The following is a 20,009-nucleotide window of genomic DNA, read 5'->3' on the forward strand; positions in this document are numbered from 1 at the left end:
TCAACTGACTTCTTTTAAGTTTTCAACCCTATTATGCTTCACTCTCTGGATAACAACCAAACAGTAGCTCTTCATTCAATAATTCCTACCTCACTTCTATGCTCCAACCTCCGAATCACAACATTTATTTTATAATCAAATCAACATGCTTTTCCAATTGTGTTGAAAACACAAGCTTCAGTTTAGATTCTCCATTTTATTCTTTCCAGGAATAAAACTTTGGAATTCCTTTTAAGTCCTCAGTCTGATTCTCTCATCATAGTGGTTCACATGTCCTCCATTATCCTCTCCGGGACATCACTTTCCCTCACATTACAGGGAGTTGAAATACAATCCTACATTAGTATTACTGATCCCCAGAAATATTTGTCGGTTAACTGGGATTTCCCCATCTCTTGCCAGCTCACTACAAGCAGTTCTTTCACAAACATGAAAAAGTTTGCAGATGCTGGAAATCCAAGGCAACGCACACAAAATGCTGGAGGAACTCAGCAGATCAGGCAGCATCTACAGAAATGAATGAACGATCAATGTTTCAGGCCAAGACTCTTCATCAGTATTGGATAAAAACATTTTCCTGTCCTGATGAAAGATCTTGGCTCAAAACGTCAACCGTTCATTCATTTCCATAGATGCTGCCTCATCTGTTGAGCTCCTCCAACATTTTGTGTATGTTGCCCTACAGACAGCTCTTGTTAGGGAATTAGTAATAATCTGAGGGCTTCCATGATTTTCAAGGTCCTGGGCAGGAATGTTGGAGATGAGACCACTGGAATTCACAGCTGTGCAGAGAAGAATGAATGCGCAGGAAAGAGGTATTAACAGCTTAGATCTGCTGCTGTTGGTCTCTACTTACTGGACTATGTCTGCAAAGGCTGTGAGTAGAGCCTTGGACTGGTATTCCAGACCATGTTTGGCACAGAGGGACCTCACAAGTGGTGCCACCTTGTGGTAGTTGTGCCTTGGCATTGTGGGGAAAAGGCTGCAAAGGAAGAATGCAAATTAAATGTCAGAGTTAAAATGCAAACTCAATGAAATTGCTGCCTGTTTTAGGCACCACTAATTCTTCTTTTCCTTCTGAAGTCACTGTCCATTTTCTCTGAGATTGAATTTAGCTGCATGAATCATTAATATTTATTTCATATTCTGCTGCTCGCTAACATCAGTGTCATTCTGTACAAAGAAATGGTAATGAGAATACAACCTCAGCTCAGCAAGCTTAAAACTACATTGTTGCTGAGCTCTGCATTCTAAATCCACCATTCTCATACACTCAACGATCACTTTATTAGGCACAGGTGTGGAACCTGGTTCAGTCTTCGCTGCTGTAGCCCATGTACTTCAAGGGTTGATGCGTTGTGCATTCAGATGCTGTTCTGCACATCACTGTTGTAGCATGCTTTTCTGAGTTACTGTTGCCTTCCTGTCAGCTTGAACCAGCCTGGCCATTCTCTTCTGACCTCTCTTATTAATAAGGCATTTTCATCCTCAGAACTGCCACTCACTGCTTGTTTTTTGATTATTGCACCATTTTCTGTAAACTCTAGAGATTTATGTATGAATATACTAGGAGATCAGCAGTTTCTAAGATGCTCAATCCACCCCATCTGGCACCAACGATCAAAGTCACTTAGATAACATTTCTACATCATTCTGATATATGGCCTGAACAACAATTGATTCCCATGACCATGTCTGCATGCTTTTATGCATTGAGTTGGTGCCACATGATTAGCTAATTAGATATTTGCACTAACAAGCAGGTATACCTAATGAAGTAGCCACTGATTGTATAGCTGCTAACACCTGTTGGACTCACTATCGGCTTATTAATGAGGCAGCCAAAACTATTTTTTTTTAAGAAGCACAACATCAGCTTTCAATAGAAGCTGTAGATGGAGCCTCTTTCCCCAGTAACTCTCTGGCCAACAGGCAACATGACAGGTTAGAAAACTGTTCGTTTCTCCTCCACCTGGCCCTGCCCATCCCCAAAACAGGTGCAATATTATGTTCTTTTGTTAACTGACTGCATCAATTTTCTGCAAACAAGCTAGATGTATCGTCTTGCTTTGAGTGAGCATAGAATCATCTTAATCTGACACATATGGGCAAACATAATTATTTAAAATAGTTTCTGGCCTCCCTTCAAGTTGCACACCATCCCCGATTTGGAAATAGATAATTGCTCCTACATCTGTTGCTGGGTCTGAATCATGGTACTTCCTTTCCATCCACTGTGGGAGGACAGAAACAGCCAGAGCAACAGCTCATCACCGCATTCTCAGAGGCGGTGGGCTAGGAGGGGGTGGGGCTCGGGACAATAAACGCTGCATTGCCAATCACAAATGAGAGAAAATCTGCAGATGCTGGAAATCCGAGCAACACACAAAATGCTGGAGGAACTCAGCAGGCCAGGCAGCATCTAATGAGAAGAGTACAGTCAACGTTTCCAGCACAGACCCTTCAGCAGGACTGGAGCAGAGAAAAGAGAGGAGTAGTAGGTCTGCAGAAGGGTCTTGGCCCGAAACGTTGACTGTACTCTTTTCCATAGACGCTGCCTGGCCTGTGTGTTACTTGGCCTTGCCAATGATGACTGTCTTTCAAAAAAAAAAAAGAATAAATAAAAAAAAAGAGCAAATTTTACTTGAGCAGAAATGAAGCATGTTTAGAGTTTGTGGGTGGAAAGCAATGTTGAGGAAAGTAGAGGGCTATCACTGTATTCAACTGATCAGACTACCCAGCAGTTTAACATCTAACTGAACCAAGGATCTGAATATGAGTGCAAGTCAAAATTAGGAAGAATGTTACTGAAAGTTCACCATTTCACTGATAATAATTCACTTTACTCATGGTCTTTATTTTGCTTATTCGTATACTTGTATTCATCCAGCTGAATTCATAGATAGAACATACTTCAACAAGAACTTCGTAGCTATTTTCAAACAAACCACTTTTCACATTACCCCTATCTGATTCATAAATTTGCACCTGTACTCCACTGCCACTATAAAACCATGAGAGGAACATACTCCCCTCATATAAAATGCCTGAGGTTGAGACCAATACTTACTGATGCTCAATCTGGAAGTTGAGGTGACCTGTGAACCAGTCATTGAAGAAAGACTGATGAACGTTACAAGTGGCATGCAACTGTAAGAGAAAGCAAATAGAGCAAATGATATAAATATCAAATATCATAAACTGTAGGATGCAGAATTTAAATATAGTGAATTCTCTTTTTCCTACCAGAACAATGGTGAATCACTACAGCAGAAGAATTGATACAATACCCATGATTATTGGATATAGACATTAATGTATGGCGCAGAGAAAGGAACAGGAGTGTATACTCAGAGACAGCCATTAAACCTATGGGGATAAGGTCTAAAACTAGATACCAATATATCCCATCAAAATAAATTTGAGACCCACACAGTCCTGTCTTCAGAGAATGTGATCATGATACTAAACTGCAATTAATTAAAAATCTCTGAATAATAGGTCATACAAATGTAGAACATCCATCTAAGATTGGCTGTTGGGGAACAATACATTAGATTTCTTCTGCATCCAGCTATGCTGTACCAGATCTAGGATCAGAGTGATGCTTACACTAAGGGCTGAAATGAAAAGATTTCCTTTCTCCAGGAGGGAGAAAATACCAACACCTTTAAAATGTTGAGATCTTCTCCTAGAATTCCTTTGAATTAACTCTCATAGAATTGCATCTTTAATGATTGGAAGTTTGGTTCCTTGCCGAGCTTGGCCGAATGTTTGCAGACTTTTCAGCTCCAATGGAGTAGCCACATCTGTGCACAGCTGAGGCTGTTGTCTTCTTGGAATGCTGGCTTATATACTCCTCCAGGGTCTGAATGGATATTGATTTGTGTTCTTGCTTGAGTAAAGAATTTGGCTGTCTTCCAGCTGAAATGGTGTTCTTCTTCTTCATGAGCTAATACTAGTGAGAGTGGGCTGTTGCATTGCCGAAGCAGTCTTGCTGTCATTTCCAAGACGTTCTTTATGTACAGCAATACATTTTGCCAATTTGTTTATTCGTCGTTCGTGTAATTGTATATTCAGGTTTCTGACCTTGAGGCACCTTCGGATGAAGCTTCTTGGATATCCATTCTGTTGAAAGGTCTTGAAGAGGCACTTTTCTTCTTCCAGTTTTGTATCTGTAGTGTTGCAATGGGACTCAGTCCTCTTGAATAAGGTCCTCACACAGCTTTACTTGTGACACTTTGGGTGATTGCTATTGAAGTTCAGAATTTGACCGGTGTGTGTTGCCTTCCTGTAATTGACTTGTGATAGCTCTCTTGATAAGAACATCCAAGAATGCGAGATGGCTTTCCTTTTCAATTTCCATTGTAAACTTGATGTCATTAAAGACATTGGTTAGCAGTTGCTGTGTTCTTTACACATAGTTTTCCTTGATAATCACAAGGGTGTCATCCACACAGCACGCCCAGCATTTGGGTTTGATTTCTGGTACAATTGTATTTTGTAATTTCTGCATTATGACTTCCACAACTAGGCCAGAGACAGGAGATGCCATTGGTGCACTTTTCATCGGTTTGTACATTTCTCTGTCAAACTTGAAGTAGGTTGACAAGCAGAGATCAAGAAGTTCACATATGCCTTCTTTCGTGAGTGCCCCGTTTATTGATTGTTCTCCATTCAAAAGTTCTGCAACTGTTTTGATCAAACGACTTTAGGGAGAAAAGAGGAATTATGCTGTCAACAATTAATGAATTGCCAGTAATCTCGGGATCTGCACAGTGAAGCAAACACTTCCGACGGACCTCCCTCGAAGCTAGCCAATCAGAATCTTTCTACCTCTAAACTAAATCAGCCAACTAGATCACGACATCTAATCAATATCCATTTGGATCCTGGAAGAGCTTATAACCCGGCATTCTGAGGAGACAACATCCTCAACTCCGCACTGATGATGGTTTCTCGATTGGAGCCGAACCGTCTACAAACATTTTGCCAAGCTTGGCGATCAACCAAACTTACAAATAGCCCGCCCCAGCTACCAATATTCCACAATATTTCAAAAAATCTTTAAAGTTTGGGCTTTTATAATTCCTTTGTTACTTTGGACTGCTTTGTTGAGCACCTTTGCTCTATCTGCAATAAGCAGAATTTCCCAGTGGACAACCATTTTAACTGCAATTCCCATTCTGGCATATTGCTCCATGGCTTCCTCTACTGCCGTGATGAGCTCATTCTCAGTTAGGAGGCGCATCACCTTATGTTCCGGGTAGCCTCCAACCTGATGGCATGAACATCAATTTCTCTAACTTCTGGTAAATTTTTCCCCTCTCGCTTCCCCTTCCCTCTTCTTCCATCCCCCTCTCTGGCTTCCCTATTACCTCTTTTCTTCTCCTCACCTGCCTATCATCTACCCTTGGTGCCCCTCCTCCTTCCCTTTCTCCCATGGTCCACTCTTCTCTCCTATCAGGTTCCTTCTTCTTCAGTCCCTTGCCTTTTCCACCTATCAGATCCCAGCTTTTCAGTTCATTCTCACTCTCCCACCTACCTTGCTTCACCTATCACCTTCTAGCATGTACTCTTTCCCTCCCGCCACCTTCTTACTCTGGCCTCTTCCCTACCTTCCCAGTCGCAATGAAGGGCCTCGGCCTGAAATGTCGACTGTTTATAGCTTTCCTCAGATGCTGCCTGACCTACTGAGTTCCTCCAGCATTTTGTGTGTGTGTTACTCTTGGTTTCTTCTTATTCTGTTCAAACGATTGAGTGAAGGAATATGGAGCTATCATATTTAAGAAATTTCTATCAATTGCAGTATTCTCTGTGGAAACTGAGACAGTGTGAGAAAATCAACATACAGTGTACATTAGGTATGCTGTGCTTAACTGCTCACTTTTATCACAGTAACAAGCTCTTGGTTAATATGGAATTGATTACTGGTCAGTGGTTACAAATCCCAGTCTTGTCTTCAATTCAGCATTGCTGCATTCCACGACAGTATAGGGCTTGTGCTTGAGAGCAGCAGATTCAGGAGAATGAAGAAGTACAATGGCTACACAGGTATGATTCACCTTTTGCAGAAACAGCACTGGCCTATTAAATCTCTTCTCATTTCTCCTAATCTCTATTTCATTAGCGCACTCTCTGAACTAATCACCGTGGAACCTGATGCTACAAGTGCAGCTTGTTGTTTGCTGTCCTTCGTGCTTTCCTCAGCGTGATAGGAGGGCGGGTGGCTTATTGATGGAAAAATTCCCAAAAGTGTGGGTTAGTTGGCCACTGTGCGTTGCCGCGAGTCTGCAGACAGGTGGTCGAATCCGCAGGGGAGTTGTTGATGGGAACATTAAGGTAGGTTAGGGAATGATTGGAGTAAAACAGAATGTTTAATAGTCCGCATGGATTTGATGGACTGCAGAGCCTATTTCACTTCCCTCAAGCAATTTCTACATTATCTTTAGAAAACAAAACTAGCCTTTTGACTTTTTTAACTGGAGAAGGCTCATCACACAGAGAACGCGCCCACCCTCCCACACACCTCCTGCCCCATCTGTGGAAGGGTCTGCACATCCACAGTGCCCCCATGAGCCACCCCAGAACCCACAAAGCTCAGGCAAGTCACCTTCATCCTGGGCGTCTGTCTGTCTGAGAAGAAGAGCAGAGGACAGCATTTTTACCCCAAAACATGACACAGTGCAAAGGATCCTAACTGACAGGAGTCCTCACTTAGATCAGTATCCAGTGACTTTTGCTTCTCACCTGCATAGTCAGCCATTCCTCATTCTGATCATGATCAATTGTCATGGGAATGTGGTTCATCTGGGTCACCCACACAAACCAATTACTCTCCACAAACCTGCAGACATGAACTATGGAATCAATCATCTGAGAGGAAAAATATGCTTTAAACAAGCATCAATACATTTTTAAAAGACTTAAGTTTTTCAGAATTACAGTGAAAACAATACAGAATCCTTCCATTGCACTTTGTCCTAAAATATTTTCTCAAGGAACAGCACATCTAACTATTCGGTATTTTTCAATCTCCGAGTTTCAGATCACAGCTACTTCTCGGTTATCTAAAGTATAGCTCCTTCATTCTCTACAAACATTGCCTGACCTGCTCAGCATTTCATCTTCAGTTTATAATATAGAAGCTACAAACTTACATGGTGAGAAAAACTGGCTTTTAGATGATCCTTAGAACAAGCATAGTCCATTCAGCAGTGTCTATTTATTCAAGTAAATCACAGGTCACTATACCCTGGCTCCATTTAACCACATTTACTGCAAATCCTACATTACTTGCGACTCACAAAAATTAATCATTTTCATCCTGAAAATAACTAGGGACTGAATTTCAATGCCCCAACTGCTGTGATGAGATTGGAACAGATGGACAGCTACTCTAATAACTATGTACAAGGACACTGTAATGAAAATATTTTAAAATTCATCCAGTGTTCTTTTCTGATTCAGTAGCAAGAGGATTCTGCAAACAAAGGAGACTCTATATGCATATTCAAGGTTATAAGAAATTACTTTATTATTATAATATAAAGAATAAATGCAAAAAAAAAGTTAATGAAATTCAACTGAACAACCAATCACTAAGCCAACACTATACAGTACGTCAACTGAGGGAACCACAAATTGCTGAAAGCTTTACCAATCTCAATCAATCAATCAATATCAATCTCTCTCTCTCTCTCTCATTCATTTATTCAATCACATGTACATTGAAACATACAATGAAGTATGTTGCTTACATTAACAACCAACACAACGGAAGGATGCACTGGGGGCAGCCTGCACGTGTCACCACATATCCAGCACCAAAATAGAATGCCCACGGTCTGTCTGTCTCTCTCTCTTGCGCGCGTACACACACACACGCACACTTTCTTGATGTCTTTGTCTCTATCTCAAAGCTCTAAATAAATTTATTATCAAAGTACATATACAGTATGCCATCAAATACAACCCTGAGATTCACTTTCTTGCAGGCATACTCAGCAAATCCAGGAACTGCAATAGAATCAGTGGGAGACCACACCCAACAGGACGCACAAGCAATGAATGCGAAAAAGCCAACATTCTGGGTGAATACAAAAGAAAATAAAAGAAATAAAAATAATAAATAATAAATAAACAATATCAAGAATGTGAGATGAAAAGTCTTTGAAAGTGGGTTGTGGGAACAGTTCAGTGATATGGCAAGTGAAGTTGAATGAAGTGATCCCACTGTTTCAACAGCCTGATTGTTGAAGGGTAACAGATGTTCCTGAACCTGGTGATGTGAGTCCTGAGGCTTCTATACCTTCTTCCTGATGGCAGAAGAGAGCATGACCTGGGTGGAAGGGGTCGCTGATGATCAATGCTGCTTTCCTGCAACAGCGCTCCATGTAGATGTGCTTAATGGTTGGGAGGGCTTTACCTGTGACGGACTAGGCTGTATCCACTACTTTTTGTAGGATTTTCCATTCAAGGTCATTGGTGTTTCCATACCAGGCAGTGATGCAACTAATCAAATTGCTCTCTACCACACTTCTATAGAAATCTGTCAAAGTTTGAGAGGACATGCCGAATCTTCAAAACATCTAAGGAAGTAGAGGCTCTGCTGTGCTTTCTTCATAATTTTAACATCATAAATCAGCAAGTTGTTTGTTATGTCTCCCCTCTCGCTGTGAAACGGAAACACCACTTTCTCCATTATTAGGGGGAGAGAGAGAGGCAGAGCCTGTGGTATGTCGAATACCAGGTGAACAAGTAGTCTTTGGGGTACTGCAAGTCTGCGTCTTTGCTGCACGCTTGAGTGCTTGGTGGTGGGTGCCAATGCTTTTTTTTTGCTAGTGCAGGAAGGGGGAATCGTTGCTTTGCTGCTGCTTACATTCGGGAAGGGGGAGCTGGGGGGGCACTTTGGGGTTCTAACATTTAACTGTCAATTCATTCTTTAGAGGCACTCCTCTGTCTTTGTGGATGGTTGCAAAGAAAAAACATTTCAGGATGTATATTGCATACATTTCTCTGACATTAAATGTACTTTTGAAACCTTTAATTGCATTTACGTGCAGGGCCCAGGATAGATCCCCAGAAATTTATAACATGAAGGAATTTAAAGATGCTGACCCTCTCCACCTCTGATCTCCCGATGAGGACTGGCTCATGGACTTCGAATTTCCTCATCCTGAAGTCAATAATCAACTCCTTGATCTTGCTGACATTGAGTGAGAGGTTGTTGTTATGGCACCACTCAGCCAGATTTTCAATCTCCCTCCTATGTGTTGATTCGTCCTCTCCTATATGCTGATTTGTCACCTCCTTTGATTCAGCTAGCACTTAGCACCAGTTGTGACCCAGCAACTGGAGAAGATTCTAATTTGCACAAAGAAATTGCTCCTTTTTAAACCCTTCAGAACCCCTACCCTAGTACTTACCCATGGGACGGTTCTAGGCAGTATCTGTACCAGCAGAATCACCTTCCCCTTCCCAGACAAATATGTTTCCCATCATTATCTACTCTCAGAGCTGTAGACTGGTACTCACACCAAATTCTCAAAATATCGTCATGAACCGTTTTCCTTGTACCTTCTCAAAATCGCCCCACATTCGAAACTAACACCACTTTGTCTCCCAAACTTCCATTTTGTGTTACACATTTTAGCATATGCCAAAGAATCAAATTTAACTCTTTTCTTACAGACATAAAAATCCCTTGTTTCATCACAGTAAGAAAATCTTCAAGTATGTCTTTCTTGAAATGTTTGTGGATTCCCTAACATTGATCTACAAAAACAAGAATTTTTGATAATTACAGCCCATGTACCCTTGTAACCTTTTCCTCCCATCTACTGTTCACAGGATTAAAAGAAGAAAACAGACACAAGAGAACTGAATTACTCTCCTGACTCTGACAAAGCAAATAAGCTTCTGGTCACTATCCCAGCTTGTCAGTGGTGGGTTTGGCAAGCACTTGTGGTGCTTGGGACCACTGCAGGCCACTCTAATCCTTGGACAATAGTATACACTCATCTCCCACCCCCTAAAGCCCAAGCCTCAATGCTGGTAGTTAGAGACTTAGAGACATTGACATAGAACATTACAGCACTGTACAAGTTCTTCAGCCCACAATGTTGTACCAGACTTTTAACCTACTCTAAAAAGAATCTAACCTTTACCTCCCACATAGCACCCCATTTTCCTTTCATCCATATGGCTATCTAAGAGTCTCTTAAGTGCCCCTAATTTATGTGCCTCTGCTACAACCCCTGGCAGCTTGTTCCATGCACCTACCATTCTCCGTGCAAAGAAGATACCTCTGGCATTCCCCTCCCCCCATATTTTTTCCTCCAATCACTTTAAATTAACCTGGAAAAAGTGTCTGGTCGTACACTCCATCTATGCCTCAATTTATCATCTTGTACACCTCTATGAAGTCACCTCTCAGCCTTCTTTGCTCCGAAGAGAAAAGCCCTAGCTCTCTCAACCTATCCTCATAAGAAATTCTGTCCAATCCAGGCAGCAACCCAGTAAATCTCTCCTGCACCCTCTCTAAAGCTTCCATGTCCTTCCTATAGTGAAGTGACCAGAACCGAACACAATGTTCCAAGTGTAGCCTAAACAGGATTTTATAGAGCTGCAACATTACCTTGCAGTGCTTGAACTTAATCCCCTGACTAATGAAGGCCAACATACTAGACACCTTCCTAACAACCCTATCAACTTGCATGACAACCTTGAGGGATCTACAATGTAGACCGCAAGATCCGTCTGTTCCTCTACAGCGCTTAGAATCCTGCCATCAACTGCGTATACTGCCTTCAAATTCAACCTTCCAAAGTGAATCACTTCACACTGTTATGGGTTGAACTTTATCTGCCACTTCTCAGCCCAACCCTGCATCCTATCAATATTCAGTTGTAACCCTCGATAACCTTCTAAACTATCCACAACACCATCAACCTGCAGACATACTGGCCCACCCTTCCATCAGAGTCATTTATAAAAAAAAAATCACAAAGATCAGTGATCGCTGTGGAACACCACTGGTCACACTGCATCTACAACCAACCTCTACCTCCTATAGGCAAGCCAATTCTGATTCCCCACAGTCATGTTTCCCTGGATCCCATGCCTTCTGACATTTCTGAATGAGCCAACCATGGGGAACTTTTATCAAATGCCTTACTAAAATCCATATACACCACATTCCACTGCTCTACCTTCATCATAGTGCTTTGTCACATACTCAAATAATTCAATCAGGCTCTGAGGAATGACCCGCCTTCACAAAGCCATGCTGACTATCCATAATGAGACTATTTTCTCCATATGCTCATAAATCAGGTCTCTAAGAATCTTTTCCAATAATTTGTCCACCATTGAAGTCCATTTCTGGTCTATAATTCCCAGGGCTATCACTACTTCCTTTCTTGAGCATTTGCCATCATTTGGCCATCTTGTACTACTTCTGTGGTCAGTGAGGACTCAGAGATCTCCACCAAAGGTGCAGCAATTACTTCTCACACTTCCTGTAGAAATGTGGATATATCCTGTCTGTCCCTGGGGAATTCTCTATCTTAATGTTTTTTCAGTGGGTGGCTGGGTGGAGATGCATCTCTACCAAAGGAAATATAAGGCACTCCTTTCCTTCACAGGTCAACTTTGGGCAAGGTGTAGCACTTGCATAGCCCACCCTCCCTCCCTCAAGCAGGATCACGTGAAGCCATGGGAGCAGCTGGTGGATGGTCGTATGAGCGGCTGGTGCATATCACAAGTCCTGATTATGCGACCACTGACACCAGGGAACAGACTCCGAAGAGTATTGATAATGGCTGGGGTCACCAGTCTTGTGAAGACACTGCCCAGAAGGCGGCAATGGCAAACCACTTCTGTGGAAAAATCTGCCAAGTACAATCATGGTCATGGAAAGACCATGATTGCTCACATCATGTGACACAACACTTGATGTAGGAACGTCAAATGTTTTTCAAAAGTTTTAGCACTTCCTCTTTCTTAATGTCAACATGTTTGTATCAGCCTGTTTTACATTGTTCTTACAAACACCCTCTCATTAGTGAATACTGAAGCAAAGTATTAATTAAATTAATCTGGCCCCTCTGTCCCAGACTGGCTGCAGGCTGCTTCCATAGGAGTTGTTGTCCAAGTAAATGTAAATGAGTGTCTGAATAATCGCGGAAACACAAGCAGTGAGGAAGAAATAAATATCTGTTTTAGGTACACATTAGTGCAAGTGCCTTTTGTGTGGAGGGAGTGCTGAATAAATTTACGGTGAAATGTCTGCATTACGCATAAAGACTAATGACTGCATTCTCAGTAGAGAGATGGAGCAGCTGTTATAACGTTACATCAGCTGCCGTGACCTAAACATGTGCTGCATAGACAGTCTGACTGGAGTGGAAGAATTAAGCTATTCAGTGGTTTTAGATACAGGCTATGTGAGGAGATGGAAGAGAAATAAACAAACAGCAAGGCAGAAATAAATGCCAGCAACGAAGGGCACTGGAGACAGAAAAGTAAATAGTATAGGCAGTGGAATGGGGAAAAAAGGCTTCATTATTTCTTGAGCCTATTTACGCATATTAAATCAGGTGCAGATAAAATAAACCATAAATGCCATTTGTTTTCACAAATCCACATCTCTAGCAGTTACTGGCTACACTCACAATTCAAGGAACAATTCTAGTAATTGCTGCTGCAGACAACGAACCCTAACCAATGCGAGCAGTGCTACGACATGCCAGCCCTACCTCACAAGGAAGAACATGGCCAGGAGTCCTCGAATTCCGAGCAGTGGAATGTATGTCAGGCCGATACGGATGTAGAAGGACACCATCCAAGCCAGGTCCTGTAAAAGGCAGAAACATTTTTTTTTTAAACTTTATTTCATTCTAGTTCATATTTCCCCTCTGTGGTGGGGAACGACAGGCTATCTATGATGCACATTACTTTACCTGTGACAGGACAGTGGTTATCAGCTGGCCACTGAAGCACTGAGGGGTGGGAGTGGAGCCACTGCTGATCATCCACTCCACCCGGAAAAATAGGATCACGGGAATTCTTGCCCAGGACCACCAGTGGCCACCTGTCCACCCTTTCCATAGCTGACGCACACGCAATTTACAGGGCAGAAGCGAAGCACTCAACACTGCAGATGTGCTGGAGAGGGAGCTTTGATCTGGATCAAACTAAAGTGAATATTTAAAAGACTATTGATGGTAATGGGAGGAACTTTTAATAAAGGGCAAACATATTGCACCAGAAGGAATTTGACAATGAAAAATACCTTCCTTTGGATTCATATCAGATCCAGCAGCATTAACTGTGAATAGGTGACACTGGAACCTCTGGAGTTTCATGAAGTCTCTATCATAAAACTAATGGAAATAGCAGGAGTACTTACCCCACAAGTGATAATCGGGGAAATGAAATCCCACTGTGTTGCTGGTTCTCAGTAAGCAGGCGTGCTATCTGTGATGTGCATTACTTGCATAAAATAACTCAAACAATCAGGGAACCGACTGAGAACTGCCGGTAGATACATCAGTGCAAGCATAAATAATCCTTGGAAGAATGTATGAGTACAGAATGAGTCCAAAAAGGTTTTCAGCCTGAAAGTGTCCCTTTCTTCCTGTTACTAATGAAATGGTTTTACTAAAAGAATAAAGTGGCTGTGGGTGTGGGTCATGGAAATGAGTGTCTGAACACAACTCACTGTCCATAGCAGTTATACTTTATAGAAAATTATTTTCTTTACCCAACGTATACCTGAACTGGCTATCAAAATAAAGTTGTATTACATGTCCCCATGTGTACACATTATTGAATATAACTGTGTTCTCTTTGTACAGTGTTGATATTGAAGTACCTAAATACTTGACATTTACTAAATATCCTAATATCTACCACACAGCACTGTAGTACATACAATTAAACACTCCCACTAGTAATACTCACTTAACAGATATATCAGTATATTATTAAATACAGGTGTACCAGTTAAAACCCAATACCTCCGACTAACATCATTAGCCACAGTCATTTGAAAGCATTCTGGAGCAAAATCCAAGCCTGTTTTTCGCTGCTCTGTAACCCAGTAGCAGAGAGGGGGATATAGCACACTTCTGTGTAGACTGTGTCCGAATGAGATCGGCTATCTTCAATCAGGAAAGGAGCCTGGATTTGCCTGAAGGGCCCAGTGTATATCACATGGCCATTAGGTCATCGAGGGAGTAATGATTAAATCACAAGTAACAAGTTGAGGGAATTGAAGCCAATGCTAATGCAACATCCTGGAGGCTGCTGTAAATACTCACCGCCCACTGCTTGCGAGTCACAGCGAAGTAAAAGATGTACCACTGGAAGTAGAGAGGCAGCAGTGCTGGAGGCCCAACTGTGGCAGAGAGAAAAGAAAAGCCACAATTGTTGCACTTTTTCTTCTTTTTTGTACATTTTTAAAGATCATGAATGAAGAGTAGCTTTGAAAAAAAGGAACTCTAGCAAAATACTGGCATACAATGGAGTCAATGGTAATGAACCATTCCTGCCTCTATCACCATGCAAGCTCTTGATAGCCTATTTCTCCATTTAGCCAATGCACAAGAGGGAAAAAAAAAACATACACTCGTTTAGAAGTTGGGTTGCATCCATCTGGGTGCATTAGGTTGTCTATATTGTATTTACTCATGACATAGGAGGCCATTCAGCCCATTAAGTCTATAACAACTCTCAAGCATATTTCCATCCATTCTCTCTTTGCCTGCAACCTATTCTTTCTCACATGCCTATCAACACCATCCTGATTCTTCAACCACTCCCCTACACTGGGGTAATAGTTGGTGGCCGATTATCATACTAACCAGTGTGTCTTTGGGATGTGGACGAAAATGGAGAATTATATCTGGGTTGGAACAAAGTCATAGGCTAAATGGGCCCATACTGTGCTGTACTGTTCTATGTTCTGTGTTCTGTGTTCTGTAACTCCATGCAGGAAGCAATTGAGGTCAGTATTGAATCCAGGTCTATGTAGTTTCGAGGTAGCTGCTCTACCTGTGGCACCCAAGGTCAAATCAGCTGCTAACAAATAAAGAAAATGCAAAATTGGGGACATCCTGGCTTTTAAGGAATTTTAACGTTGTTTATTTCCTTTAAGCGGAATTAAAACCTGTCTGGTCTGACAAAGCAGTCATACATATCAAATAAATGCTGACAAAGAACCCTTTCCTTGGGCAAAGATAGACTGCCATAGAAACACGGGAGGACCGGGGGGGGGGGGGGGGGAGGCGGAGTGAGAGGAGGTAAAAAAAATCACAGCAAACTTCAAACGGATCATAGATAACCCAGGGAGATGATGGGGGCAATGCTTGGGTTCCTTATTACTTCAAGATATGGAGAGAGTCCTGTGCTGTGGGTGGAACAGGGCCATAGACTGTGTACTGAAGTTATCAGTGTTACAATCAAAATGTTAAAACATTTAAATGATTGATAAGTACCCACACAGTACAAAACCTAACTCCAAGAGGCACCGATTTAAAATTGTTCACAATTCACTGCTTTCAATCTGATGTATCACAGAGAATTAAAAGCAAACAGTGCATCAATATGTCATGGACTATTTCAGATGCTGAGCAAATAATGGACACTTTGCACACAGAGATGACATTAGAAGGGGAAATGACATCTGCATTAGGGCAGCTTTGTCTTTCATTTGCCCATTAATGTGTCAAATCCAACTCTCATCACTACATATCATCTTGCACTCTTTTCAGAAATACAATTCCGTGGCAGAAAGAATTACATGCAGGATAGACAGAAAACAATTGAGGCATTAGGTGGAGCTTGAAGCTTACAAAGACAGGATCTGATCATACAAAGCAGCAGTGATGTGATTGTCATGAGTTGTGAAGATCTGAGTAATGCTAGGATGACCATGCATTTTGATCACCTGAAATGAGTACCCATGGAAATGGCAGTAAAGTGAGTACTCCATTTTCGTCCCACATCCCAAAGCAAGGGATGGGCTGTACTATAGGAAAACTCTCTAAAACCAACAAGAGTTCAAAGGCAAGCTCGAAAGGATAGAGTTAGCCCCTACTGAAACAATAACTGAGAGCAGTAAAATGTCTGTCTTGTTCAATTTTATATAAATATGCTTGAATATTGGCAAGAGATGAAATGAGGAATAGGGAATACTTTACATTGAAGAAACCCTCAAATACTCTGAGGCCATTGCAAACATTTCCATAGTTATACTGTTTTATAGTACAGTGTGAATAAATACCATTTCCAATTCAGTTACGCCACCAAGACCCAACTATATAAATTTCACCAATCTTCAACTGCAATTATTGGCACGATCTTGGAAGTAAAAGTGGAGGCGTGGTTTCCACTGGCTTCTCATCAATGTACAATAGAGACCCTTCACAGCTCTGTTCACATGGCTTGGAGGGCCGGAACTACAACCAGAGCCTTACTAGACCATACAAAGAGTGAAGTCTCCTTGTGTTAGGACCTTTGTAGATTGTATCTGGATCACAGAGGTGAAAAAATATCAGGTTTCCATCAGAGTTTCTTAAAGACTTAAGTCTCCAATAGTTTAGCAGCTAGTTGGGTATGACAGCTTGTAGGCCCATCGCCGAGCACAGAATTAATGCATACAAGCTCACAGACTCAATTCTGTGCTAACTTTAGGTACACTAAGGACAAAAATTCAACTCATAAAGTTGGCCACAAAGGATAAATCCTGATAAGTTCCCCTCCTCCTCAGTGACCTCCCATGGGAAAGGGTACACGAGGAATCAGCAGTTAAAAGTATGCTCACACCCTTCTGTTACCACTGATCATAGCCCGGCAACTCTACTTTAGCTGACAACTGCATTGACTGCTAGGGGATGAACCACAAGCTGCCAGCACCCAGAGAATAAAAATCACTGTATTCAGAGAGGGGAGGAAAGGGGAGTAATTGTAGGAAGTTTATACAAGTTCGCATTTAATCCTAAAAATCATAAACACTTCAGCTGGAAGCACTGAGCTTCTGACTGCAGACATATGCTCATTGCAACAATTAGCTTTTTAAGTTCCTTACATTCCCAGCATCCCACACACACCTTCGATCCACAGTAACCGTGTCTCAGCAAATTTAACACTCTTCACGGACTACTGGCTGTATGAGGTAAACACAGGATATCCACTCTCTGCATACCGGCTTTATGGGGAAGTCAGGAGAGAGAGCTGGCCAGTCAATGTAAAGGAAAATGTATCGCACCACAGCAAGATAAGTCAGGAGACTTGGAATAACAGAGACAAAGTGTCAGACAACAGGGGTGGAAAGGCCACTGAGAAACACCAGTTTTACATAATTCTCTCATTTCAAATATATTTCCACTCACATTTTGTACGTAGCCTCCCAGACGTACTCAATTTCTCCCCCCCCCACCCAACAGCTCTCAAAAGCTATTCCTCAATTTAATCTCAATTAATCAATCCATTGCCCATAAAGGATCATTTCTATCCTTACTTGTGGCATGTATTCAACCAATGAATGTTGCAGTCTCTCAGTGATGGAAAGAGGGAACAATCACAAGACAAGGAGCAGAAGTAGGCCATTCGGCCCATCGAGTCTGCTCTGCCACTCCACCATCAGCTAAACTGTTCTCCCATCTAGTTCCAATTTCTGGCTTTTTCCCCATATCCCTTGATACCCTAATTAGATACCTATCAATCTCCTCCTTAAACACCCTCAATGATCGGGCCTCCACAGTTGTATGTGGCAATGAATTCCATAAATCCACGACCCTCTGGCTAAAAAAAATTCTCCTCATCTCTGTTTTAAATGGGCATCCTCTAATTCTAAGACTGTGGCCATAACCTCTAATTATAAGACTGTGGCCTCTAATTCTAAGACTGTGGCCAATCACTACCCAATCTGTGGAGGGATGGGACTGTTCTGCTCAGCCAACAGAAGAGCATGGTATGACCATTGCACAACTAAAAAAAGGATTCCAGTTATTAAGGAACATGTATCCTCTCCCTACAGATTCCTGCACTTTCTCTACCTCTCGTCAATTTGTTAATATGCATGTCATCTGTAAAATTAAATTCCTGTCTTTAAATGTTGCAAGGTGGAATCATTTTACATCCTTGGCTACGTTCACTGTCAATGGTATCTCCTCTATAGGTTGCATATTAAAACTTTTCCCATAAAGCATGTTGGAATGAGATTATTTTTGGAGTACAATTAATGATGCTTGTTTACTCCAGGTATTGTATAGGTTTGTTGTTCTCACAGATCAGTGAAAAGCACATTACTGCCAGGTTATATTTCTTGGGCTAAAATTAGGGGCCTGATTCAATATTCAGTAAATATTCTCAAAGGTTATAGACCCAAATATTACTTGCACAGATCCAGCCCATGGATCAAGTATTGCCAGCACTTTGCCAGATTTTTAGTGGTTACAAAACATTTTATTGCAGAATTCACGAGTCCCTGAATTAGGAAATGAGGTTAAGTGGAAAACGACAGACCTGGCACACATCCTGAAAGAGTTCATTTCAGATGACACCAAGCATTTAATTTAAAATTTACATTAACCTTAACTTAAAATTTTGCTCAAAGTCTACAATACAGAGATATTTGTGAGACCTCCTGTAGTGAGAGTATAAAGTGGGGAATCTGTCCAACCAAATGTAAACCCATCATTACTTATAAATTTATGGCATTAATAAACCTGCAAGTCAGCAAGTAATATGTAAATGAACAGAAGAATAATACTGGAAATTCAAATTAAAAATAAAGAGAAAATGCTGGAAACACTCAGTAAATCAAATAGTGTCTATGTAAAATGTTTATGATCTCTTGTCACAACTAAAAAATAAGTACAAAGGACAATAGAGGGGAGCAGAGAACAATACTATCATTTCAAGCAAACTCATCAACAAACTCTGAGCCTGGGAATCAGTGTTTCTCTCTGCAATGGGATCCTTGATTTCCTGACCAAAAGACCACAAGCAATAAGGATAGCCAACAACGCCTCTGCTATGATTATTCTAAACACTGGGTCTTCACAAGGCTGCATCCTCAGCCCTCTACTGAACTCCCTGTAAACTCAGGACTGTGTAGCCAGATTCTGCTCTAACTCCATCTACAAGTTTGCAGATGACACCACCACAGTGGTCAAGGTACAGGGAGATAAGAGAGCTTAGTAACATGCTGTGATGACCATAACCTTTCAATCAATGTTGGCAAAACAAAAGAGCTGGTCATTAACTTTAGGAAGTGGTGCAGTGCACAAGCTCCTTACTACAAAGGTGCTAAGGTTGAGAAGGTAGAGAGCTTCAGGCCCCTAAGAGAGAACATCACCAATAGCCTGTCCTGGGCTAACCATGTAGATACCAGGACCAAGAAAGCTCATCAACACCTCTACTTACTCAGGAAGCTAAAGAAATTTGGCATGTCCCCATTGATCCTTACCAATTTGTATCAACATACAGAACAATAGTAAACATTCTGTTTGGATGCATAGCAGCTTGGCATGGCAACTGCTCTTCCTATGATACAAAAAGAAGCTTCAGAGAGTTATGGGCAAAGCCTCCTCTCCATGGATTCTGTCTGTACTTCTCACAGCCTCAATAAAGCATCCACAAGCATAATCAAAGACCCCAATCACCTTGGACATCCTCTCTCCTCCCCTCTTCCATCAGGCACAAGAAACAAAAGCCTGAAATCATATACTACCAGGCTCACTGACAGCTACTACCTCACTGTTATTAGATTATTGAATGATTCCCTAGTACGATGAGATAGACTCCCGACCTCACAATCTACAGTACCTCATTATGATCTTGCACCTTATTGTTTACCTGCACTGCACTTTCTCTATAGCTGTTACGCTTTATTCTGCAGTTATTGTTTTACCTTGCTCTACCTCAATGCACCGTGTAATGATTTGATCTGTATGAACAGTCTGTAAGACGAGCTTTTCACTGTATCTTAGTAGATG

At 41.5% G+C, this 20,009-nt stretch overlaps 1 protein-coding gene across 3 annotated transcripts in view; it reads right to left on the bottom strand.

The window, feature by feature from the left end:
* The window catches only part of LOC140205142 (acyl-CoA (8-3)-desaturase-like), a 68,203-nt gene that overhangs the window by 17,153 nt on the left and 31,041 nt on the right, over window positions 1–20,009 (bottom strand). For all 3 annotated transcript variants that reach the window (XR_011887762.1, XM_072272398.1, XM_072272399.1), the window contains exons 7-11: window positions 14,328–14,404; window positions 12,762–12,859; window positions 6,751–6,847; window positions 3,071–3,150; window positions 857–982 (exon numbers count right to left, since the gene is read on the bottom strand). Coding sequence is in view for 2 of the 3 variants with exons in the window: in XM_072272398.1 (XP_072128499.1) it covers window positions 857–982; window positions 3,071–3,150; window positions 6,751–6,847; window positions 12,762–12,859; window positions 14,328–14,404 (478 nt within the window). In the remaining variant the exon portion in view is untranslated. The remainder of the gene's footprint in view (window positions 1–856; window positions 983–3,070; window positions 3,151–6,750; window positions 6,848–12,761; window positions 12,860–14,327; window positions 14,405–20,009) is intronic.

The sequence above is a fragment of the Mobula birostris genome, chromosome 11, assembly GCF_030028105.1.
Source record: "Mobula birostris isolate sMobBir1 chromosome 11, sMobBir1.hap1, whole genome shotgun sequence".
In the NCBI taxonomy this organism is placed as follows: domain Eukaryota; kingdom Metazoa; phylum Chordata; class Chondrichthyes; order Myliobatiformes; family Myliobatidae; genus Mobula; species Mobula birostris.